Source organism: Danaus plexippus, assembly GCF_018135715.1.
Source record: "Danaus plexippus chromosome 22 unlocalized genomic scaffold, MEX_DaPlex mxdp_27, whole genome shotgun sequence".
Lineage (NCBI taxonomy): Eukaryota > Metazoa > Arthropoda > Insecta > Lepidoptera > Nymphalidae > Danaus > Danaus plexippus.
The window spans coordinates 1,671,228-1,697,354 of NW_026869855.1; the positions used below are offsets into that span (position 1 = coordinate 1,671,228).

General features: G+C 31.4%; 4 protein-coding genes across 5 annotated transcripts; 3 read left to right on the top strand and 1 right to left on the bottom strand.

Annotated features, from left to right (window-relative positions):
- Positions 1-301: 301 nt before the first annotated feature.
- On the top strand, positions 302-13,247 carry LOC116773493 (structural maintenance of chromosomes protein 5). The gene is made up of 20 exons (XM_061528758.1): positions 302-464; positions 539-680; positions 1,411-1,602; positions 2,353-2,573; positions 2,915-3,161; positions 4,216-4,423; positions 4,685-4,820; positions 5,531-5,672; positions 5,789-5,994; positions 6,192-6,355; positions 6,694-6,820; positions 7,061-7,187; positions 7,802-8,008; positions 8,723-8,806; positions 8,983-9,204; positions 9,599-9,708; positions 9,852-9,969; positions 10,715-10,872; positions 11,282-11,396; positions 12,133-13,247. Exons 1-20 carry the CDS (start codon positions 394-396, stop codon positions 12,262-12,264), a joined length of 3,129 nt encoding a protein of 1,042 aa, XP_061384742.1. The 5' UTR covers positions 302-393; the 3' UTR covers positions 12,265-13,247.
- Positions 13,238-19,654, bottom strand: LOC116773568 (armadillo repeat-containing protein 6 homolog). Of its 2 annotated transcripts, none has more exons than XM_032666048.2 (9): positions 19,386-19,654; positions 18,644-18,790; positions 18,331-18,548; positions 17,923-18,073; positions 17,218-17,353; positions 16,656-16,815; positions 14,382-14,475; positions 14,058-14,207; positions 13,238-13,661 (listed from the first exon to the last, which is right to left on the bottom strand). In XM_032666048.2, exons 1-9 carry the CDS (start codon positions 19,500-19,502, stop codon positions 13,449-13,451), a joined length of 1,386 nt encoding a protein of 461 aa, XP_032521939.2. In that variant the 5' UTR covers positions 19,503-19,654; the 3' UTR covers positions 13,238-13,448. The 2 variants fall into 2 exon arrangements, with proteins under 2 accessions (XP_032521939.2, XP_032521938.2); XM_032666047.2 differs by having other exon boundaries at positions 13,238-13,664.
- A 418-nt stretch (positions 19,655-20,072) lies between these two features.
- LOC116773532 (charged multivesicular body protein 4c) lies at positions 20,073-23,290 on the top strand. The gene is made up of 5 exons (XM_032666007.2): positions 20,073-20,389; positions 20,792-20,969; positions 21,391-21,541; positions 21,903-22,011; positions 22,722-23,290. The coding sequence occupies exons 1-5, from the start codon at positions 20,209-20,211 to the stop codon at positions 22,760-22,762; spliced, it is 660 nt and encodes a 219-aa protein (XP_032521898.1). The 5' UTR covers positions 20,073-20,208; the 3' UTR covers positions 22,763-23,290.
- Positions 23,291-24,405: 1,115 nt separating this feature from the next.
- On the top strand, positions 24,406-26,102 carry LOC116773533 (histidine-rich glycoprotein-like). Its single transcript, XM_032666008.2, has 3 exons — positions 24,406-24,443; positions 24,649-24,713; positions 25,075-26,102. Exons 2-3 carry the CDS (start codon positions 24,696-24,698, stop codon positions 25,447-25,449), a joined length of 393 nt encoding a protein of 130 aa, XP_032521899.2. The 5' UTR covers positions 24,406-24,443; positions 24,649-24,695; the 3' UTR covers positions 25,450-26,102.
- The last annotated feature ends 25 nt before the right edge of the window (positions 26,103-26,127 follow it).

Below are 26,127 nucleotides of genomic sequence, written 5' to 3' on the forward strand. Positions count from 1 at the left end.
TCACATTCACATTTTTTTGTATAAGAAAAATATATGTAAATAGTTTGTATATGGAAAAAATCTATTCTATTGTTTGAATTATTTGAGTTTTCTTATACATTTTGCCAATTTCATGTTGGAATAAAGTTTGAGTTACAAAAGTTATTGTCACAAAATTTGAAATCAGAATGAAATAACAGTTCACAATTGTTTAATATAAATATACTTCACAATAGGTACTTGCGTAGTGCGTACCGTACCATACACATTTGACATTATCGTTTTGCTGTTTCCTGTTATTGAATCCGATTTGACATTGAAGTATCAATTTGAAATTGAAATGATTCACATTATTTTATAAAACAGTATGACTTTGTAGGCTCTTGTTGTGCAATTGTATGTTGTGATATAATTATGTCTAGAATAATAAATAAAGGAAGTTTCAAACCCGGTAGTATATATAGAATAGCGCTAGAAAACTTTGTGTAAGTTACGCGCCATTTCGTTATATACAATTTTTTTGTCAAGATCCTGGATTTTATGTTATTTTATTTTGCAGAACCTATAAAGAGGTGGAATTTTATCCAGGCAAATCATTGAATTTAATAATCGGACCCAACGGAACTGGGAAATCAACATTTGTTTGTGCTATAATACTAGGCCTCTGTGGAAATCCTAGGGCTATTGGTAGATCGAAAAACGTAAGTACTTAAAATGATAAAGCTACTTATACTGAATATAATTATCTACAAATGTCGTTCATTTTATACCATTGCTGTTATCAGTACTTGCATGAATAACTAACAGTGACATATATTTTATACATTGTAGAACTTATTATATCTCACGGTAGGGCGAATTATAAAACCCCTATTAAGTTTTTCGTTTACTCTAAAAGTCATGAGCTCATAACAATAATTCTTAATACTTAGAAATGTTTTAATTTTATAAATTGCATTCTATAGTACATTTATTGGAAGAAATGCATGAGTTTTTATTAAAAAGTCTGTAATTAATGCTGTCATTAAAATTTTTATGAAACTTCTAGCAATATTAATATATTTAATATTTTTTTAAATTTAAATAAATATATTGAAACAATTAAGAAGAGTTATTTAGAGTATTTTAAAATTACTATTACTTTAGAGTTGTATTGTAATAGTGCTTAGGATGTATCAACAACCAAAATGCTGTTTCTTGTGAACCTTCATCCTTTTACGAATAATAAAAAAAAAAGGAATTTTTTAAAAATGATTATGATTTTTATCCAAAACTATGTTTGTTATTAGTAACACATATTAAACATTTGAGAAAGAAAACATTCATAAATAGTTTTTTAAATGTCCTTGAAACTGTAATTTTTGGCTGAATTTTGTAGATCATTATAATTTTAATAAAAAAAAAAAATTACATATTATGAATTGTTTACAGTTGGAAGGTTTTGTCAGACAGGGGTGTGAGAGAGGATCTATAGAGATAGAGTTATATAATAAACCTGGTGAGAGGAATATCATTATAAAAAGGACACTGGATGCAAAGAAATGTTCATCAATATGGAGCTTGGATTACAAAACTGTAACGGAGAAAAGAGTTCAAGAAATTGTTAAATCACTTAATATTCAGGTTTGTGTTCTAATTTAAATTGAATAATATATATATACATGTATATAGTTAGGAATTATTGTATTAAAATCAAGAATTAATTAGATATCAGCTAAATTATCAATTTATCTGACTTACAAGATGTCTAGGTTAGTTTATTTATATAAGTTGGAAAATAAAATTTTCTTTCATTCATTACGATTATGTAATATTTTTTTTTTAATACTAAAACAACTAACATGTTTAAAAAAAATTGTAAATTATGTAATATATAGAGAATGTTCTTTGTGATATAATTAATTTGGTTTCTCATATATGTTTACTCTTATCACTATGATAACAGATTTGTATACTTTCTAACAGTCATATTGACTTGGCATCGCAGAGCGGTCATTGCTCCAACATTATTGTTTGAAGTTCAGTAGTAGAATAGAAATGTCCAACATTTGGTCACAATACACACATTTAAGAATATTCATTAACTGACGTATTGTGTTTATCAAAGTAATGGTGGTATATTAACAGCCAATTATATGTATGTGTATGTATGTATGTTCCATACAAATCTAGCGACTGTATTTTGAATGTTATTCAGAATTTTTTAAGATTAAATTTTGTTTTTTTTTTTTTAAATATAAATCCATAATAAATAAATCTAAGCTTGTGTTATGGATGTTAAATTATCTTTTGTACTTTTATTTTTAATTTTGTAAGTTTCTCGCATTATGTCGCGTTTACAAAATTTTTTTAAAACATTCTTTACACATTCAGGTCGAAAATCTCTGTCAATTGCTACCACAGGATAAAGTCCACGATTTTTCTAAGTTGAATCCCAAAGAACTATTGCATAGTACATTGACAGCTATCGGGGACTTTGATAGTATTAAAGATTGGGACAAATTGATCAAGATGCAAAATGATCAGAAGGAATTGACCTCGACTCTCAAAAATGGCGAAACAAAACTACAAGAGGAAAAGAGAAAAAACCAAGGGTGCGTGTAACATGCAACATTAATGTGAAATTATATATAAATATGTATGGATGGTTTTTTTGCCTTTTCACATATAATATACTGAATGCATTTTGATAAAACTCTTATAGTCATAGACATCAGATTAATATGAAAGATAAAATTTATCACGTCATTCAATGTATTCTGTGTGTATATCATGTCAGTGTATTTATTATGTGGACACGAGAAAGGCGATAGAGGTCGCTACCGGGCGGCTAAAACACCTATTATGTTAAGTGTACATTATTTAGTTCTCGCTGAACACATTTCTATATCCACGTGTACGCCTCTAGTGGTAATCAAATTCCTAAACTTCACAGATTAAAAGAAGTGATCGATGCTATGAATCAGAGGAAAGCTATAAAGAGGGAAATAAAGATTTGTGAGAAGAAACTGTTGTGGGCCGAGTACAAGGAGCTGTATGATGCTGTGGAGGAGATCAAGAGGCAGCAGGTCGAGGCCAAGAGAGTGGTTGAGGAGAATAATAATGTCATTGAACCTATGAAACGTGAACTGGATGCGATGAAGCAGCGTATCGGTGTGTTGGAGAGCGGGAAGCGACGGAGTGTTAGTATTTGATGTTATGTGTACACTATAGCACACATATGCAAATGTGTGTGTGTGTGTGCGTGTGTGTGTGTATAGGTAGTTCTACTCACACTAGAATGTGATAGAACTATATATCTTCTGTAGTCATCAGTAGTAGTTGCTGTGACCCGTTATCATGTACTAGACATCAATATATCAATCGACGTCGTATCAACTATTTGCTCCACATACAATTGTTTTTCCTTTAAAATGTTAGTTTTCCTCCGTATCTCTGTTTGCTAGGAAGGTTTCTCACTCTACAGGCTACAAGCCAGTCATCAGTATACGCCTCTATCGTCAGCAGCATCACCTTTCAGTCACACCACGCTTAGTGTCAGCCAGATCTGTTGATTTCGCAACGCTAGTTCCGTCCGCTAACCTTCTCATTTTCATAGACACTATTTTTTTTTTTATTTAGCATACAATTCTCAATTAGATGAACAAAGTTGCTACAAAAAAATCGCTAAGTATTTTCGTCGTTAGTATTAATGGCTAGCTAGTAGGAGTATTCTCCTTCAGGTGTGTTTCTTATTAAACGCATTAATTTGACTCGTACGAAACCATCGCGTTATTTTCTTCTTTTTTTCCTTTAAATACGATAAATATTCATGTTTGAGTATTGGTCTTGAACAACGCAAAAGTATCTCAAATCGATCCTATAGCTGGGACATACATAGTTTCGTATTTTTGAACTCGCACGCTACCTGGCGAACCTTTGCTATAACCTTTGCTATAATATTGGCTCCAAGGAAACTGCATGAACTGGGCCTCGTTTCAGGCGTTCACTGTAAAATGTATATGAGATTGTGTAAAATATCATTTGACTGAGAAGGTGAATGGTGAGAGTATAGGGGACATTTTAACACAAACTTGTTGGACACAGTCCGCCTTTGGCCTTTGAAAGAATTTTGTAAATGAAAATTAAACTATTATTCAATGGAATCTTAAATGCAGGGAACTGATGTGATAAATAAGATGCATCCTGTCGCATAGACGCTTGTTAATATAATTTACTTTATAATATATATTTCAGATTGAAAAAATTCGTGATCTCAAAGCTAAACTGCAAGAGACGATATCGACTTTTGAAATACACGAATCGAAGCTGAACGGAATAGACAGAAAGTTTCAAGAGAAATATGACGCGCAAAGGAATATAGAAAGAGAATTGACGGAGGCTAGGATCGAAGAGGAAAAACTACAATCGGATAAGAGGGAGCTGGAAGAGAAGGGTGGGAACGGTAGGAACATTATTATATACAAACTCCTTGGACGTTATGAATTATATAGAACGGTCCAAAAAAAAAAAATCAACCGTCCACAGTTATAAAGCCAATGTCATCGCTGTCGTTTAATATTTCAAGTATATCAATACTTTTTGCTTGAAATGGCGACTTAAATATTAATAAAAAACAATAATAATAATAATTAAAAAGCTACAACAGAATCACTATTAGTTACATATAATATAATTAATTCCTCTTAAAAATTTTCCTTTGCAGAACAGAGCTTGATATTGGAATTACAAAAATTTGAGAAAGAAAGGGCTATAATAAATGCAACGCTTGAAACATATAGGAATAGCAGAGGGCGCCAGTTTTATCCGTTGGACAACGAAATGAGATCGCTCACACATAAGTAAGACTTACATTAATATTGAGAAGCAAAATAAACTTCAGGTTTAATAAATAAAACTAAAACTTTCGGATTGCTTCGCGTATTTTATTATGTTTAAAAACTACATACTCCCGACGTTTCGGTTACTCCGCAGCGACCCTGATCACGGCAGACGTGATGTGTGTAGTTTTTAAAATAATAAAATACGCGTAGTAAAGTCCGAAAGATATTAGTTTCCTTGTACTCGCGAAAGTCTTACATCTCATATAGGTCTAATAAATTTAAATGTATTAAATCTGTGAAAATAGGAACACTGTATATAATCAAGGATTTAATATAACACATGACACTCTTGAGTCATTATAACATTCTATACATGCCGGAGTAGGAAGCAATTTGCTTTTTTTTAAAAGAGTGACGTCAGCATAACTGACGTCACCAATGACTTCATTCTTGGCTGTCATCAAGCTGTGAGGTATTTAAAGTCACCTCTTAGCCGGTTGGTTAAACCACGGCTCGGACCCTGCTCCGACATATATGTATAATAATCTTATTTATTAGTTACACTCGATACGGTTAAAGAGTATGACGTCAAGGGTCACGTAGCTCGATCGCCTTATCAGTTCAGTGTCGGTTTCCGTCATTCAGTCTGCCGCTCAGCACAATACATACACACATGACGAACTCAATATAGCTGTATTGAATACAACAAAACGGTTATTCGATTTCAGGATAAAGAGTTTGGAAAACGTTGAAAGGGGCCGTCTCGACAAACTGAAGACTAAACATAGAGATACATATAAAGCGTGGGTCTGGCTGAAAGAGAATATGCACGAGTTCAAACACCCTGTATATGGACCGATGATGCTTAACGTACGTCCATAGATGTCTGTATGAAATGTACATACATATAGCAAAATATAGGATTATAGACAGAATATTATCCTTACCAATAATTAATGATTATATATATTTATATATTTTCCCAGATTAACTTCAAAGAACCAAAATTCGCACGTTATTTAGAATCCACGGTGCCGGTGAGGGATTTGAAGGCTTTTACGTTTGAATCCAAAGAGGACATGAACAAGTTCAATAAGATAGTTCGAGAGGAGTTAAAATTAAGACAAGTGAATGCTGTACACAGTGAAGGAGGAGATTTTGACATACGGCCCATAGATATAAGAAACTTGAGGTGATGCGATTGTTTGAAAACATTAAAAAACAACAAATCAGCTATACAGTAGGCTACTATTAGTTGCTACTCTGTTTATACTGACAACGAAACAAGATAAACTTTGTAAACACTTCAATTCCATAGACTAGTGATTTTAATTTGCTCTTATACTTGTATGTTACATGTTTTAATTAATATATAATATTGTATTTCAGTTACTTGGGATTCTACACGTGTATCCTGGACACGATCTCAGCTCCAGCCGCCATCTTGCGCTACCTGTGTTCTGTGTATCGTGTTCATGATATACCGATTGGGAACAACCATACATTTGACAACGTCGAAAGAGTTCCAGACAAGATTAGGTTTTACTTCACAGGTACATAAATATATGTATATATATATAAATTAAATTTAAATACACGATGTAAAGGGCTAGCGGGCTTGATACTGGTCGGGTCGATGATATTTATGTCGCATATATTCTAATTAAAATTTCAATTCAATGATTAGTTCAACGTTTCCTTAATGTTAGGGGCGTGAGATACAAATCTATTAGATTTAGGATTTGATAATTCTTGACCGATTTTGAAAAATGACAATCATTTTATCATTATCATTGATAGTGGGATTGCTTGGGAGCATATTTATAATCTGTTTTACAAATTACATATATATATATATATGCATATATATAATTTTTATGTTAATTTTCAGAAAAGCATAGAATTAGTGCGCGAGTGTCGTACTACAAGGTGCGGTCGACTACGACCATAGAAATAAGAAACGCGGATCTGTTAGCGGACAGTGTTGATTATGAATATGTTAACGCTTTGAAATCTCGGTGAGTATATATATAATATTATTTAAGTAAGTTTCCTTATTAATAATGTTGTATAAAGAAAAATAAATTTATGAGAAATTGTAACAAACGTTCATACATACATCCGATAGGATCACTTAAGGTATCAGCGGTAGACATAAGTCGGGTCATGTGTGCGCTTTAGTCGTACACAGTTGTATGCGACTTATAGTAATATTGAATTATAATGACAATTTACTCATATATAATAAAACTCTAAAGGTTATCTGAGGTACAAAAAGAGAAGACAAATTTGGAGAGTCAATACGAAACGAGACTGAATGTAGAAGGAGATAAACTGAAAGAAATAGTTGGAAAAACAAAGGAGAAGACTGACTCGTTAGAGAAGGTATTGTACAGTATAAGAGACGAAAGCTCTCAGCGCTTCATGGATTCACCGTGCGGGTGCCGGGTCCAGCGTTGCAGGGAGAGGAGCTTCGACAGTGCCCGGGACTTGCGTACCCAGGTGTAGGTTTAAGGCCCCTGTCTAACGCGTTAAACGCTCACCTCCACTGTCCAAGCTCCTCTCTCTACCTAACCAAATTCGAAAAGAACCTAGTAGGCCTGCTTTCGAAGTACGTTCCAAGAATGAATTGATACTAGTTCTGTACAGGCCCAAGTGTTAGCAGGTTGTAGAGAGATTTAGAAGTTATACCTCTCGCTCCCACGTCTACCGCGTATACTTTTATTCATATTTATATATATAGTCAACGTATGATATAACGATTTGTAATTTGTCTATTAATAATACTGAAGACTACTGACTCTCATTCGAGTTAGAGACTCAAAACAATTATTTAGTCTGTCGCTACAAAATCGAATTCACTAGATTCACATAAATTCAGATACATGTACTTGAAAAATTAATTATTTTCATATAGAAATTACAAAAAAATATTCTAAATATTGATATACATATATATCAAAAAATATGTGCTTTAACTAATATATGTATTTTTACAGATTAAATCCATAAATCTAAAAATACACTTCCAAAAGCAAAAAGTTCTTGCATTAGAACGCGAACCGGCCATAAACATAGAGGCGGAAAAGAGGAAGTGCAAAGAAGATAAACAAGAGTGCGTCCACAAACAGTGCGCAGCGCAGAAGGAGATGTACAACATATTACAACACATACACGAGGAGACAGTCAACATGGAGAAGAATACGGTTAGATAGGGGGGAGAATACGGTTAGATAGGGGGGAGAATACACTGATCCGCACATATACCATTTATAATATATTGATCTTGAAAAAAAAAGGCCATTATTATAGGCTTATAACAAAATTTTGCTCATAGTTATACAATTTAGGACGTCAGACTTATAATTTTAATGTATGATAACATTAACGGACAGACCAAGGTGGAAGGCCAAGTGTAAATTTTAGTTTTTATCTATCTATTGGAATATGATATTTACTATAACTGTAGTATTACTATTTCAACTAATTTCCCCCATATTGTTCTTGGCAGCTCTGCTCAACGGCTTTAGCTTTTCCAATACACTCTTTTCGGCTCTAATAAGACACTTTAGGATGCTGTCACAGCCAATGTTGATAATAGTTACAAATATCAAAAAAATAATAATGTAACGCGACATGCGATAGATAGACGAAAATATGATCAAGTAATAAAGTTGCAATTTCAAATTATACGTATGACATACAAATTTTATATAATAGTAATCAAAAAATTATTTTTTGATGAGCAAGTTATTTTTAGAAAATGTCTCTCCTTAGTAACTGGCTTTACTAAATATTTTTTTTTAACCTTACAATCATAGTGTTGTGCTTCTTATGCCGGTTTGTAGTTTCGGATACACACACACACACACAATATTATATACAAATATATATATATATATTTTTTCTTTATATTTTAGATTCACTTATCTGTACATAGAAACGAATTCGTTCAAAAGGAAGCCCAATATAGAAGATTAACAAGCGAGTTCGAGGCGGCCAAGGTATACAAACACACACACATATAATACGATAATATTGTTTACGAATTAAGAAAACAAAAAATACTAAAATGAAAAATGAAAGTAAAATATTTTTTATTATATATACAGTTAACTAAATAACGGAAATAATGTAATGTTCAATCAAAAGAATTAATCATTAACATAACCTGTTCCAGACGATACTAGAAAACGTAAACAACGATATGAAAAGAGCGAGAACGAGAGCGAAGGAGAAGCTGGAACAGGCGAAGTCCAGCTGCGGAGACAAGATGATCAACGCGGACGACTTCCCGTACGCGGACGAGTTCAACGACCTGCCCTCGGACAGAGAACAGCTGCAAATGTACAGGAGCGAGAGAATGGCCAAAGTATCGCTCATGGACAAGGGTGACAACCAGGTCATTGAACTTTAAAATATAACACAGAAATCAGTGTCGCACCCACCGATTAAATTAGAATTTTTATATATAGATAATATTTGTATAGACTGTACAGTTGTAAACGTGCGTATCGACTATGTCACTATATGACTCAAGTGTATGTAATCCCTCATTGTATACAATTACTAGGGTATATATATATTTCCTAAATAGCAATATTGATAGGAACGCGGGGACAACGCGGCGAGGGGAGGGGATGGGAGGCTGCTATTATTATTTTAACAACGTGTTTTATTACAGAAAGTATTTATTGTATAAATATCCTAATACGTTATACCCAGGATTTGTGTACAATGACAGATTACATACATTGCCGGTAACATATACATATTATAACTTATTCTTATTTCAGGTACTAAAAGAATATGAGGATAGAGAAAGAGAGATAAGGAATCTTGAAAAGAAATTGAGTTCGTCGACCGACACCAAGAAAATGATAAGAGATGAAATTAAAACGATAACGTTAGTATTGAAAACATGGCGGTTGACGAATATTGAGTTGACTTAACTGTCTGAGACCATATCTAATCTAAACTTATTAATGTATGCAGTAATTTTTAAGTATTAATAACACACTTATACACACGTATATGTAATAATTCCAGATCAAGATGGCTGCCACCGCTGGAAAATCTAGTGAGCGAGATCAGAGAGAATTTCTCATCCATGTTCCAGAAGTTGGGGTGTGTTGGTGACGTCATACTGTACAAGGGAGCCAATGATGTATGTACAGGGTGTTACAAGACTTTATACATGCGAAAGTTTGTAAATACTGAACGGATTTTGATGAAAGTGTTCGATATTGCAAGAGAGACGTGATTTAAATAGGTTAGGATTTTAGTTTGTGGCATGTCACGTGTCATAGAGCATAGAGGTCGCTACGGCCGATTCAAAAATCTAATAGATCAAAAACATTATACGTCCATCATTAAAATTAATTATCAAATCTAAGTGGACGAAGTCGCGGGAAAAGTTACAGTTCTAAAGCACGCCGTCTGAAAAGAGAATGAAAGGAATCGGTATTATTTAATTTAATAGTACACGCGTACCGATTTGATATATTCTACATTTAGTTGCGCCCAGTCGATGGATATCATTGTAAGATATGATTTATTCTCCGTGCATTTAAATTGACTTACTGGGCACATACTATATAATCTATTCACTTACTGTATACACTAACCAATTATTTTGTTTAATATATGTGTTATGAATCCTTATATACGAGCGATTTTCATGTTTTTATTAAGTAGTAGGTAAATAATAGGAACACTAGTTTTACGAGCCGCAAGTTAATTTTATATAACGAGATCTAAGACTTTCGCTAGTATTCATTAGAATGAAGCTAATATTTTCGCTTACTACGCGTTTTTATTATTTTTAACTACTTACTACCGTCGTTTCGGTTACTTTAACGCAATGATCACTAGCAGACGAGATATTATATTATATATACATATATATTCAGGAGGAGTTCTCGTGTTACGGGCTACACATCATGGTGCAGTTCCGTGTTGGTGAGCGTCTGCGACAGTTGACTAGAGACACACAGTCGGGCGGGGAGAGGGCGTTGTCTACGGCCCTATACCTCCTTGCTCTACAGGCAAGGGTCGCTGTACCCTTCAGGTGATTAAAATCATCTTAGTACGATATAAACCAGCGTTTCCCAAATGGCCGCTGTAAGAGAGAGATAAAATACTGGCGTTGTATTGTATAGGGGGGTGATTTGTAATTTCATTTGGCTAGGATAAATTGTAGTGGTTCTTCAATAGGTGTAAAAGTTATATATTCTCAAAGTGGCAGTAGAAAAAATAAGTTTGGGAACCCCTGATATAAACAGATTAACCAGTACATTTCATATCACCATTACTGTAGTCAAACACTAAATTGCAAACATTAATTTGTTTACATAAGCTCAGTTTGGATAACAAAAACTTAGACATATATATATGTATATAGATATTTAACTTTTATTATATAGTCGATATATATATATAAAAAAATTATATTAATAAAATTTGTCTGTTTTATTCAGATGTGTGGATGAAATCAACCAAGGAATGGATGCAAAGAATGAAAGGGACATGTTACAGTTACTGATCAAGGCGACCACTGAATCCGATTCCCAGTACTTCCTCCTCACACCAAAGGTAACGGACTGATATACTATGATATATATATAAGTATGGGATAATTTTTCAGCTAAATTTCTTTAATTCAGTTCGTTTCTTGTACAGTACCATAAAATTGTTTGATTAAAGTCTTTATATGTGTGTACTAAATTAACGACGCATGAAATTGTTTTGATAAACTGTATAGATGGAAATAAGACAAACTAATTGTGGTAGACATAAGGAGTTTGGCTTGTAAATCCTTTGAGGGACTGAGAGAGAATTTCAAAAATAAAGCAAGTTGTTTATAAATTGATGTGTAGTTAAGCTCAAAGTAATATATGTATGCGTATATATACATCAATATATGTAATATCCTCTCCGGACCAATTAATTCGTCCCACCATATAAATGGTGACTACGATTCAGTTGAACTATAACTAAAAAAATATATATCCTTGAAACTTTATTCAATATACAATACTTTTTGAAGTGAAACTTCTAATGCAACTTCCAACAAGGTTGCGTTAAACGTTCAACGCTCCTGGGGAGGGGGATAGAAAGAGACGGAGCGATAGTTAGGGTGGGTCAATAGCGAATGTAAGCAATGCTTATAAAGTTGGTCTTGAACAATACGAGTTCACTAAAAATTTATATCTACCCCTACCTATTTCCATTCACAGTACAAAGTTTCACTTCCACAGCGCGAAGGTACTATTTTTTTATATATATTTTATTTTTATAACAATATTAATGAAGTTCTCATATTTCCCAGCTGCTGCTAGATCTGGACTACAATGAGAAGACAACCATACATACAGTGATGAACGGCTGTCATATAATGAATTACAAGAAATGGAATATGAGTGAATTCCTTCAGAACGCTAACAAAATCAACCAAATATGACCATTGATATGTTATTTGATTATAAGTGAATTGCTTTGTGTATTCGACTATTGATATTACATGTATAAACATCATGACAGTACAATTTCTATATTAAGTGTATTTATTTTATGGGAATGTCATAAAAATTAAGCGTATTTTCGAAACATTTTACTTAATGAACATAATATCACAAAAATATATATATAGTAATATAAAATATAAATACTTGTTAAATATTCTAGCTCTTAAAGGGAACAATAAGGAAAACAAGCTTTACATGTTAATTTTATTGTCTATAAGAAATGTTTTAGCTTTAACGGACAAGTTAAAATGACAGATTATAACTTTCCCATATTGTATACAGTTTTTGAACTGATAGTTAAATTAATTGAAACAGATGAGATTTTCTTTTTAACTAATTCATGAATATAGACGATTAACTATTCTCTATTAGTGATTTGTCTGTGAATATGTCTGTAAATATAAACATAATAATAACAATTTTAAAGTCACACGAATGTGATTATTTTTTCCACTGTATAGTATAACAACTCAATATTCCGATCAATGTGATTGATTGAAATTTGGACTATTTATTACATTTTCCTCTTATATTGTTTCAAGTACTTTGCGCTCATAAGAGCAAGAGTAATTTTTCCGAGCAAAAATATTTTTTCAACAATATTTACTTATAAAAAAATATTTGTTTTTATATATATATAAGTCATCTTAAATTTGTGGTATCGAGACCATCGTGAACGTTGGTAGTATGTGATGTAGTATTCTTTATGAATTTACTCTAAAATTGTGTTACTTTTCAATATAGTTATTTTCTTCAGCTTTCCTCTCAGATCTACAGATCCTACCGTCATTCCGACTACGTTTTAAATGCTTGTGAGATTGTGACGTGCCTTATTATCTTGTACAATTGTATATACATTTACATTGGTTTATTTTTTTTACAACGCAAGTGTTTTTATTAAAAGAAAAATTAATTAAAACTGCAATGTTTTATTTCACGATTAACACAATCAATTTTAAAATATGATCGATTTGTCATTAAATTAAGTCAAAATTTATAAAGTTACGATGAATGTGTTTAGCGAAATTTTATAAAAAGCCCAACATAATTTATACCAAGCGAATACATATTGTCGTAATTCAATAATTATATAATGTGTGGTAATGATATTATATATTTTTCATTGTTCAATCTCCCCCCCTCTCCCCGTCCATTGTTCCTCAAACTTCACATCACATTCCAGATCTCTGAGTGCAGATTTGACATCAAATCCAAACTCTTTGTTGAACTTGTTGTAAGTTTGATTCAACAACGCTTCAATATCGAGTTCGTGGAATTGCGAATTGTATTCTCGACATCTCGATACTAAATTACGTATCGCCCAGCAGGCGTTCTTCTGGAAATAAACGAAATATATTAAATTGGATATTAATTTATTATATATATATTTTTTTTTTTTTGTAAGGACGAATGCTGTTAGACCATAGCCTTTGACGGTTGGATGAACAAAAAAATTTTTCTTTCCTTTTCTTTAATAATGACTACCAGACAGTCATGACCATTATATTTGAATTACAGTTAAAAAAAAACATAGCTTTTGTCTGCTGTTGCGTTCAGAGAGAATTTATATATACGGTAATCGACCGTCAGCGACATCTATCGTGTGTCACGTGACGACAAACACAATACAACTTATGACATGAATTGTATGCAAACTTCATGGAATAATTATAAACAACATTATTGGCGACTCACTAAAGTCCATACCGTATAATAATATAACCTCTACCTGTACTTGCGAACTGTTTGGATGTATCTTGATACAGTCAACAATCGCCTTTATGACCCCGCTCTGTAGGAACTGTTTCGCGTGATTCGGTTCTCTCAGTGACAAAGCTGCTATACATTTCAGTATAAGTGCGGACGCCGGTGCATTTGACTGAAAAAGTTAACAAATATTAAACATTACCGGGATATTTCCTTTGTTTTAATTGACATATAATTATATGTTCGCTTTAATTTTTATAGATCAAGCTATGTGTTGTCACATTTAGTGTTTTTTTTTTCTTTACTAAAATATAATATTAATAACAGTAATGCGCTATTAACTCACAGCGTGTCTTCCCAATAATGAAACTACAACCGGTACAATGCCGCCATTAATTATATCACGTTTGACGTCGTCGTTTCCGGCCAATGCGGTGATTCTAGAAAACAATACTCTTTGAGAAAATGTAGACGAATATATTATTTGCATCGTTTTTTGCTATATGCCGTAGGCAAGCAAACTTTCGTTCTAGTAGACCACTTCATTTATCCACTCTTTTCGAAATAACAGACGAAAATTGGTAAAATTAGAAAAAAGGTTTATCTTTCGAGTAGCATTTCACTGAATTAGTTTTTTACAAGTGACAGTCGCTGAGCGTCTTAAAAAATTTTCCTCTTCTATTAATGAAATTCCCTTTCATTTATGACCTATAAGGCCCAATTTTCGTCCCGACAACTTAAAGAAATAGACGATACAGTCATATATATTATATTCAGTCGTGTTTAAAATCCAAAGCTCATTCTTATATGGAGATACAACAAACATTGAAATAAAACCGCCTAAGTTCTACGTACAAATTGAAAATTTTATGACCGTAGATGAGATAAAATATGCCCCAATATCAAATTAAATTGAGTTTCCATGGCAACTAGAATAAACATCCCTTGGATACAGTTGCATCGATACTCGAATAACTCATTCTTATTACTTGTTACGAAAGATGTCTCGACGAAATGAGGATTACCTCTCGTTTGGGGATAAAAACTTTGGATTAACGACAATAGAAAACTGGGATCATCACAACAGAGACGTGCTCAAGGGAGACATCATCGGTGTAACAGATGAGAACACTTCGATCACCAAGAACTGCATCGTCAGAGTAAATCAAACATCCTGCAACGACTTCAGCACCAGCACAGACCAATTAAAACACAGAGCACGCCACATAAACTATTGGAAATCTGAGTTAGAGAGGGCCATCCAAGATATAGATGCAGAGATAAACCTGTTAGAAGCTATGAGGCAGCAGTTGAAGAACGCCATGGACGTCACAAACATACCAGAATATATCGCTGATGAATGTCTGAATTTGAGGAGTTATAGAATGCAAACCGACATGGTCTACGACGAGCCACAAGATCAGTTGTTCAAAGAATCCGTTTTGATTGCCAACATAAAGACGATCCACAGAGATGTGCTGAGGGAGGTCGAGAACCAGATGAAGATGAACGTATCCGCTAGAAGTTCTTTGGAAGCTGATTGGAGTAACAAATATATGGCTTTCAGGTATGAGACTCATAACTCTGAGTTGGAGACTAAGTCTGTTAACGTGAAAGACTCGGTCGGAGCCACGAGACTGTCTGAAGGACAATCCGATGTACAGTCATGGGAACAATTCACTATCACAGTTTTAGAAAAATACAAGAACGCTATCGACAGCTCCAAAGCACTAAGAGAGAAATTGGACGCGGTGCTTATAAACTCAGCGAGAGATTTAAGATCGCAGGACATCAAGGTTAACAAAGCTCTGAGCGAGAGGATCGCTCAAACCGAACGTGTCAAAACCGAATTGGAGAATCAATTGCGACTAACTTTGACGAAAATAGTAGAAGCTGAGAACATATTGCAGACCCTAAATGAGGAAATATTGAAAATATCCCAAAGAATCCAAGTAGCGCAAACCAGACTGAACTTAAAAAACTGCAGACCGAAGGTTGAAAATTGCAGAGAGGGTTCACTGATGGGACTCATCGAGGAAGTAAGAGATCTGAACGACAGTATGAGTCTCTTGCAAAAGAGATCTCTAGAGACAGAGAAGTTAAGAGCCGACTTAATACATGAGAGATCTAGAATTGAAAACGAAATAATAGTCAAAAAGAAATCAATTTACATCGACAATGAGAGATGTTTGTTTTTGCGCTCACACTTTCAATCAGCTGAAAAACTATGTGGTTATTAATGGCATTATCTGGCATTAAAATACGAGACTAACGAATGTTCCTTGTTTTGTGAGAGAATTGACCTCCGCGTGTTCATTTATATAAGTTAGATGATGTGTTTTTAAACTCGTTCAATAGTGATTATGTGTTGATTGATGTAATGATGTCAGTTTTGAAATAAAAATATTAAGCTAAGCCATAAAATTAAATCATTGAAAAAAATATATTGTTGTTATTCTGAAAGATACCATAGAGTTTAAATTTGGTTTGAAATATATATTCCTAGTTTGCGACATCTATAAGTGTAGGTAACGAATAAAAACGCATTTTTTTAAATATCTTAACTAAAAAAGGTATAGTCTAGTAAGTTGTATGAAATAATCCAAATTATTATACTCACAGTTTACAAGCTTGCTGAATGACAACGACATTATCGTAGTTGTCACAGAGGACGCTCATGAGCTCCGCCCGGAGGTCCGCCCTCGAACACAGCTCGTGGCGTACTAGCAGTGTGGAGGTAGTCCACATTAACTCAGACACCAGTGGTGGGGTCGTGTGTTCTAAAAACATTTGAAATTTGAATATCGAACGAGCAGATTTTTTTTACATCCAACAAGATATAACATTTTTATTGCATTGTTTTTTTTAATATATTATTAAGAAATTTTGAAATATTGTAAAAATAAAGTATTCCAAAATAAAAATTGTTTTTATACAACAAGGTATTTAAATTAGTCTTGATGTAAAAGATTTTGTATTTACAAAATTTATCTAGTTTCGTTGGTCACACCCAAAAAAATAAATTCTAAGTCACGTGCAGATATCACGGACATATTAAAATATTTAGTTTTCTATACTAATAAAGATCTAATATCGTTGTTACAAATGTACATTCCTAAGGAAGAGCAACAACTTACATTACATAGATTTGACATATTTTATAATTGTAATAACTTACTTACTCTTCAATAGTCCAGCCAGTGATTCCAGTAAGAGTACACCCAAATCACGAGCGTGTTCGTGAGCTTTGCCAAATTCAACTCTAATATCGTCATCGAGAGTGAACTTCCTTATAACTTGTAATACTTCACAGAGCAACTAAAACATCATATATATATATATATATATATATTTATTCTTTTCATATCATCTTTATGAAGATTATATAATCTTTATTCTTCACAAAGATTATATTCATATAATATATTTTTAATACTAAGGCTAATACTAAATTTAATTGAACTTAAGACTTTTATTTTAATTCAATTACTCTGTTAACACAATATCTTGATGGGTGAAGCAACCTATTAGAGGTTATGGCCTTTAAACCTGCTTGTGTAGATATTTTTTTTATTAAAATTGTCTATACATTTCAGTCTTGGGTAATATAGAAAAGAAAATGTTCAATAGCAACAAATCTCATCCGGTCATATAGTTTTTATGTAAAATTAAACTACATATATATATATATATATATATATATATTATTCTAGTATTCAATGAAACTATATTAAATTCGTCATGTCTGTATTGTGCTAAGCAGCAAACTGACTGACAGAGACAAATACAAATAAACTAATCTACCTACATTACACTTGACATCATATTATTATTTTAACAATATCGAGCACATATAACTAGTACATAACAATTATTTTCTTAAATACCTGTACATTATTTTTTCCAAGCAAAATCTTCAATTTCTTCCCGATGTTTGTAGCAAATAGATTCTGTCTATTGATCTCGTGTTTGGTGCAACATTCGTTGATCCATTTTAATGTTGATATTATAATCTCATCGTTCTGGAGATCTAGACAACTTAGGGAAAAACTTTGACATTCATATTGTATTAAATTATGTGTTTCTGTGTAACCTGATTTGTTTTGTTACTACAAAGATTTTAGTATTCTCAATCAATATAAATTTATATTAAAGAGAAGTGACATTATATGAAATACACATTAGTTTGGAAGGAAGAAAAGCTTGGAGTACTATAAAAAAAAATGTTTGATTATATAACTATGATATGACATAATATAAGCTGAGAAAGTTTTCTGGATGTATTTATCAAATACCTGTCAATTAAATCAACTCCCTTCTTATCAAGTAAGTCCGGCTGTACTTCCATCAAAGCTACCAAACAGTTTAATATTTTAACTATAAACTGTTTATTCTCTTCACTCTCTACATTTTTATACATTTTCAGTTTTTCATCTAATAGATCTATTAATATATTGTAAGCGCCTGCTTTTCCCGCCATAACTCTGTGTGCTATGTCTTTACTGCATTCTGCCTAAAAAAAAGGATACATTCATATAATTATTTATGCAAAGCTTAAATTTCATTACTTCTATTCTATTAGATATAAGCATAGAATAATAAAAATACCTTTAAGATTTCAAATTCATTCATAATTAAGGTGTCATTCTTGTTGTTGCTACATAATTCCTTCAACTTTTCTACAGTTGTCAAAACCAAATGCTTATCACCAGAACCCAAAGCTAGATCCTTTATTATATTAGTGAGGTCTACACCCTGGAAGAATAACACATGCATTTGCCTTCAAGAAAAGTTCTTAAAAAAATTAATTCAAATGTTTTCACTTATTCATTTATGGTCTCAAAGTTTGTATAGAGCCACAATAAAACTAAAAATTATCATAAGTTTTGAATGTTTAATCCATATAATATTACAACTGAGTTGGAAAAATTAATAATGCCTCTATGGAAAAAGAAAGGAACAGTAATCAACATCATCAAATCTTTGATTATTTTTAGATACTTGTTACATACCAAGGAGGCAAATGAGCGGACAACCTCCCTGATGGAGGTAGTACTTTTGCCCATGAACATCCACAACAAAGTTTTGCAGATATGTTGCCACCCTTGATTGGGGAAGAGGGAGAGGAAATGTCGGGAAAGGGGTGGGGAAAGGGAAAGGGCCACCAGCTCTCTCACTTATCGGACGAATCGCGGCCATTTAAGACTACTTATCGCCGAACTTCTGGAAGAGGCTGGTACTTCCCCGGTCGAGCCAGCCCATGTTTGTGTATAATATTTCGGAAATATTACCCATTATTTAAATATTGAAATGAAACACTGTATTTTTATTATAACTTTAAATCACTCACTTGTGCCTCAAACTGATCTATTGCCTCTTTTATCGCCTCTTCAGGACTCATATCAAACTCTTCTATATTTTCCTTAACAACCTCATCGTAAGTATCTTGAGTGATGACTCGAACCATTTTTTTTGCTTTCTATCTATTTGTACCAAAACCTTGCCCTTTACGGCTTTTATTTTAAAAATTTAGTCAAAATCAAAACCAGCTGACAAAACTTTTAAATTCTGATTCACTAGTACTGTTTATAATTTTGACAACTTTGAGAGCAATGACAATATCTGACTTTTGAATATCTGTTTGAAACAGCTAAAATAAGCTATATGTAGCAATTTTGAAACTAAATAAAAATATTTAACTGTTATAAAATATATCCGTTTTAACTAAATTAATAGCAACATAAACAGATATACTTTTAAGAAATATTTAATATTAAATTATTAGCACAGAGAGGGAAGTTTAAATGGTATAGGATTTCATTCTGAACATATTATTTTTACAGGTGGTTTATACGGTAATCTTAATGTACATGATAAAGTCTCCCGAGTCGTCTCTAAATAATCAAACATATAAAATTTGTTTTAAAAATATTTGTTTTAAGTCGGCTATGTTTATTAAACAGAATTAAATAGATTTTTACCTATATTACTTAAATAATAAATTAGAAAAATTTTATATTCAAAACGTCAATCGCAAATGGCAAATGTAGATGACGCATACTTCTAAAAGAAGTTAGAAAAGAAATATGCAATTTTGTTGATTCAATGCGTAATTAGTGTTTTGTGAATATTGTGGAATACAAACTATTAATTGTGCATTTAAAAAGAACAAAATGAGTTTTTTGGGAAAATTGTTCGGCGGTAAAAAGGAGGAAAAAGGGCCGACGACACATGAAGCTATCCAAAAATTACGGGAAACTGAAGAATTGTTGATTAAGAAGCAAGAATTTTTAGAGAAGAAAATAGAATTAGAAATACAAACAGCCAAAAAAAATGGGACAAAAAATAAGAGGGGTACGTGTATCATAAATTTACGTTATGTATTCCTATAGCGATGTGTGTTGTCTTTATATACTTTATTATATCTTTTGTTGTCAACCACTGACCTTGATAACAAACTCATTAAATGTGTTTCATCCTCAAGATGACATCGAATAAACAGTTAAATAAGTTTAAACTATAGATTCCTATCGCCATATTTTTTATACTATTATTGTTTGATATAATATGATAAAATCAGCAATGACACTCATTGCACGTCACGCTGTTATTTCAATATCTTAATAAGAAAAGGTAACTTCACTTTATATGTACTTATAATTAAAAATATTAGTATTAACTTCCAAAGTTACACCATGACGTGTTTTTTACATTTAATTATATTAATAATATTTTTCACGTAAATTTATTTCACAGCTGCCATTGCGGCCTTAAAGCGCAAGAAGCGCTATGAAAAGCAACTCACACAGATTGATGGAACTCTTACCCAGATTGAGGCCCAAAGAGAAGCGCTTGAAGGGGCCAACACTAATGCCCAGGTCCTCAACACTATGAAGGATGCGGCTAATGCTATGAAACTTGCACATAAAGATATGTTAGTCTCATTTGTTATATTATTTCAGTATTTAATAATAAGTCGGGTATATACTATCAACCTGATATATTGTATTTAGTTCATTTTATTTCTAAACATGTAAAATCCAAAAATATATTATATATAGGATCTTCAAATTTGGTTACCTACTGTGATAGATAAAATTTATATATAAAAAGTTACCTTTATTGTCTTTTTACAAAATTATATAATATCAGAAATTATGTGACATTTGTATACAAAATTATTAAATAATAATTTAAAAGTGAGCATAATATTAATGTATACTTTCCTTTATACATTTTAATAACATGTAAATAATAATCTAATTGTACTAAAAATTTATTAAAAGAATTTCATTTTAATTACAGTAACGTATATAAAAAAAATTATAACCTATATATATTTGTACCTATTACAGTGATGTGGACAAGGTTCATGATATAATGGATGACATAGCAGAACAGCACGATATATCCCGTGAAATCACGGACGCTATCAGCAACAATGTGGCCTTCTCTAATGACGTTGATGAAGATGAACTAGAACGAGAGCTAGAGGAATTGGAACAGGTGGGTGTCATAGAAAAATTATTGTATTGCACATATTTGTTTTTTTTTTTTATCACTATTAGTGGCCTTACCGCAAATTCCTAAGGTATATAACCTTTTTATTAGTTGTAATGTTTTTCAATACTATGCTTGTGTTGATGCTATTATCTAAATGAAAATTATCATATTTAGTATTAAAAGCAAGTCTGTTTTATTTCTACAGATAGGTTGTATGCAACTTATTTTTGGAACTACAAATATTGTTCTCCAACAATAGAAATTTTGTATTAAATTATATAGATACATACATTTATCAATCATCTCATTATGTGATAACAATAGTATTATATTCTGTGATATGACAATTAATATATGTCTGTAGGAGGAGCTGGACAAGGAAATGATTGGTATAAATGTACCAGCAGACACACTGCCAGACGTTCCGGCCGAGCCTGTACCTGAAAAACAGAAGGCAAAACCCAAAGAAGAAGGTATGTTATATAAAGATTATATAGTTTATACATTCAACTATAAATACATAGTCTAGCTGTGCTTTCTTTCTTATTTATGTAAATAAACATAGATAAAATTCCTCATATAAAATAAGTTTATATTATTCTTTTTAACAACATCTATCTGCTTTTTAAAGTCCCATCACAAACGGTGCTGCTGTTTTATAGATAAGCTGTAACAAACAAAGACTTTTTTTTTCAAAATGTGGTTATCTTATAGTTACAAACGGACACTCCATTTTAATATGTAAGACGTAAGTTTAAAACTTTTGAATCTTTGTTGGGAGTCTCAAATTTTTTTTTTTAAATAATATTTAAAAATTAAAATATCTTGTAATGATAATAATAATTTTTTAATCTTTATAAAATGATGATGTCTTTACTATCTGATGCAAAGAAATATACTTGTAGCAACTCGCTTATTCTAGATTCAGTGTTACCAGTATTACCTAAAACTATACCACAACTAAAATTTTCATTACTAATTTTATTTGTTTTATAAATTAGCAACACCATAGTGACTGCACCCCTATCACAAGTTTGAATCAACAAACCAAATATACAATTTTCACATTTTTGTTATATAAAACTCTACTAATATTATATACAAGATTTATCAATGTTTCTCTTAAGATTAAGAAACTGGGAGCTTCTTTGTATATATTTCTAAATAGTTTTTTTTATTTCAGAGGATGAAGACATCAAGCTTCTTAAATCCTGGGCTACATAATAAAAGCACTGACAATATACAAATATATAATCAAATTAAATATTGTTTTCATTTCAAATAAAATAATCGGCCTTAGTTTTGTATAAAAAATAAAATAAACATGGAGCAATGGATAAATAGTTGCTTTTAAATAAATATAGCACCTTTTTCAGTGTTTATTCTAAATATGATTTAATTTTATAAGATAACATTTCTTTATTACTGTTCTATATTTAAAAAAATCTGTAAAAAAAAAGTTTTTCTTTAAAGATGTAAAACCTGAATACTTGTAACACATATAACATACTTCTAAAAATAGAATCTTCATTTCACCGGCTTTATAACGGCTGATTGTTCTATTGCACCTGCCAATAAAAATTTTCAACATTTTAAGGCTCAATATTTTAAGTTTATAGCTTCGTGTTGAAATAAAAAAAAAATGGCGGAATTTTGATTGTTGTATTCTTAGTTTAAATATTGATAGTGTTGAGAAGGAAATGATGCGAGCTGTAAGTTTATCCGTATTTGTAATATAAATATTTTAATTGATACGCTTTTTTATTATGTATTACATTCTTCATTCTCTAAATCGCGTCGGATCTTATTTAATTTGTTTTAATCTTAAGCATTCTATATATGGTTTTATTATTTCTGTAACTATAAAATGAACGGAGTGAAGAAAATTAAAAATCTTAGAATTACTAATATTAAATATCGTAAGCGGTACTTTCGTTTATGGCAATAAAAACTTTTTGCTAAAAATTTGCCAGCAATAAAATAGACGTAATATAAGCTTTCTATCTATTACTCTTTTTTTTAACTCAAAAAAGAGTAATAAACAGAGACTGTGTATCTAACATAATTCTTTCATATTCATACAGGATTTTATATTAACATTATATATAGGCCGCCATATTGGATTGTCATAGATTCGCACTAGGAATGTAATTTTTTAAGCTGTGCCTACTAATTTGTGCATATAATGGTTGAATAATATATTTTATTTATAAAAAATTGTTTTTATTTCCAAACACCCCTAAAATTAAGCTAAATTTAAGATAAGTGAGCATCAAAAATGATTAAGTCAATTGATTAATTTGAATGACGTATGGCTTTGCAACGATATCCTTTTTAATAATAAATAAAAAACACTGAAAATGTATGCAAGCAAAAAAACAATAAATATAAATAGTATGATTAAATACATGTGAGATTTACAGATAGAATCGATTTCAACACAATGTTAACATACAATAATTGTATAATTGTTGTGTAATTATACAAACCGAGACACCGACATGCTTCGGATTCATTAACATTTCACGCAAATATAGCCGTTAACCGAATACACTTAAGGCATGCATTGCATTGCATTTATTAAAATAATGCATTGGAAATAGTTTATATCATTTTCTTGTTTAATGATTTGGATGCGCGAAACGATTCTAACCTCGCGGGCTGAATTTCGATACAACAACTTTCCCTTGCGGGTATATTCTGGTCTAACGCTATTGTTATAATGGAATTAGGAGCCTATTTTTTTTATTATTCACATGTATTTTGAAGCGTATTAATTTTCATTTAAAGAATATTGTTCATGCAAATAAATATTTGAAGCGTTTAACAATTATTTTGACACAATGCCAAATTTTATTTAAGAATACTATGATGTTCCTTTCTTAGTGCAAACATCAACTAAAAGGTGGATTTCTTTATTGGAATCTTTCTTGTTTCCTAGATTCTTGTAAATCGTGGTAGTTTTAGTAAGCTGGGCATATTTTTTATGAATAAATTTTAAATGAATAACACAATATAAGTCTAACATCAAGAACTACGGGCAGGGAATACATGTTATTATACCAGAATAACACCTCTTAATTATTAACATACATCCTACTTTATATTAGGTGGCCATGATTTCTTCCGTGCAGTCGATTTTCTTCATTCATACATCATGAAGCTTTTCATATTTGTGAGTACATATAATATAACAGTTTTATTGTTTTGTAAAGAACCGTTACTTGTCAATAAATATATATAGATTGTAGCTGTCATTAAAATGAAATGATTTTATTCATTATGACGAAATGTCTAAATAGTTTTGCAAATAAAATTGTTTAGGATTTAATCATATATGTTTTTTTTTATATATTAATAATAAAATGTTCTTAAAAATCAGAAAATACAAATTATATATTTTTCTGTTTATCTGTTGTGTTAGATTATTTAAAAAATAGATTCTGTAATTTTTCTTAATATTTGTGAGTATTTTAGAGCAATCAATCAAAAGGCAAATAATATATTTTACATTATTCGTAATATACAATTTTCAGATATCCCTTCTAATAGCCGTTGAAATGGCGTCATCAACAATTACCTTGGACAAACTAACAGAAAAAGTCCAAGCTGGTCTCAAGATTTTAAAAGAAAAAGCCGTTACTAAGCTTCACAAAATAAAGGAAGGGATAGATTTGAAGAAACTACATCAGTTTCACGTGTCCCACTTTCTTCCCTATGCTCATAAGCATTACGTTCAAGAACACTACCACAAAAAAACCCCTTTGATCATAGATCCTTACCAAATCCATAGATTACAGCACTACTTTGAGCCCCATCACCATAAGATATCACCAATTCATGTTCATGGCTACCTCCACGAGTCGGCCCATCATCACCACGTACACGGACACCATGTCAAACATCATTAAGTAAAACTAGATTAAAATTTGACTACAAATAGTTTTATGTCCAGTTATATAAGTTTAAGCAGTTGTTTGATTAATTGACTTTAAAATAATTTATGTCATTACATATCCATTCAGTGAAGGCGGCCTTACGTTAGTTTTGTCTCAAAGCCAAATACTAAATCAAAATAAAAAACGACGGTAGTTGGTAAAACGTTCAAACCTCAATAATTGCAACACTATGCATTAATGTTGTAGCGATAAATGTATTTAATAATGACTATTGTATTTGTACACATGCAAACATTAAGACGGGAAATGTAAGCGTGATACGAATTACGTTTGCCTTTGAAGGATTTAATTTATTCGATTTGACGAATAATGATTTAATATCGATGAAAGTAATATTACTTTGTAAATTTGTCAATAGATGAGTTTAATTTAACTGTAAAATACAATTTTCTTTCAGTTTTTTTTATATGTAGTACTGAAAAACAGAACTTCATTATTCTGTTAAATATTATATATTTTTTTTTCACACAATGGACCTGTTGTGCTCAATAAACTGACATGATTATGGTTGTATTCTATTAGAACTAATGAATTTTCTTCTCATAGTAAAGTTAGTACAAAGTTGTAGATGTTTTTATAATTTTTAATAAAATATGTCGAATATATTTTTAAACATTCTACTTATTTTCC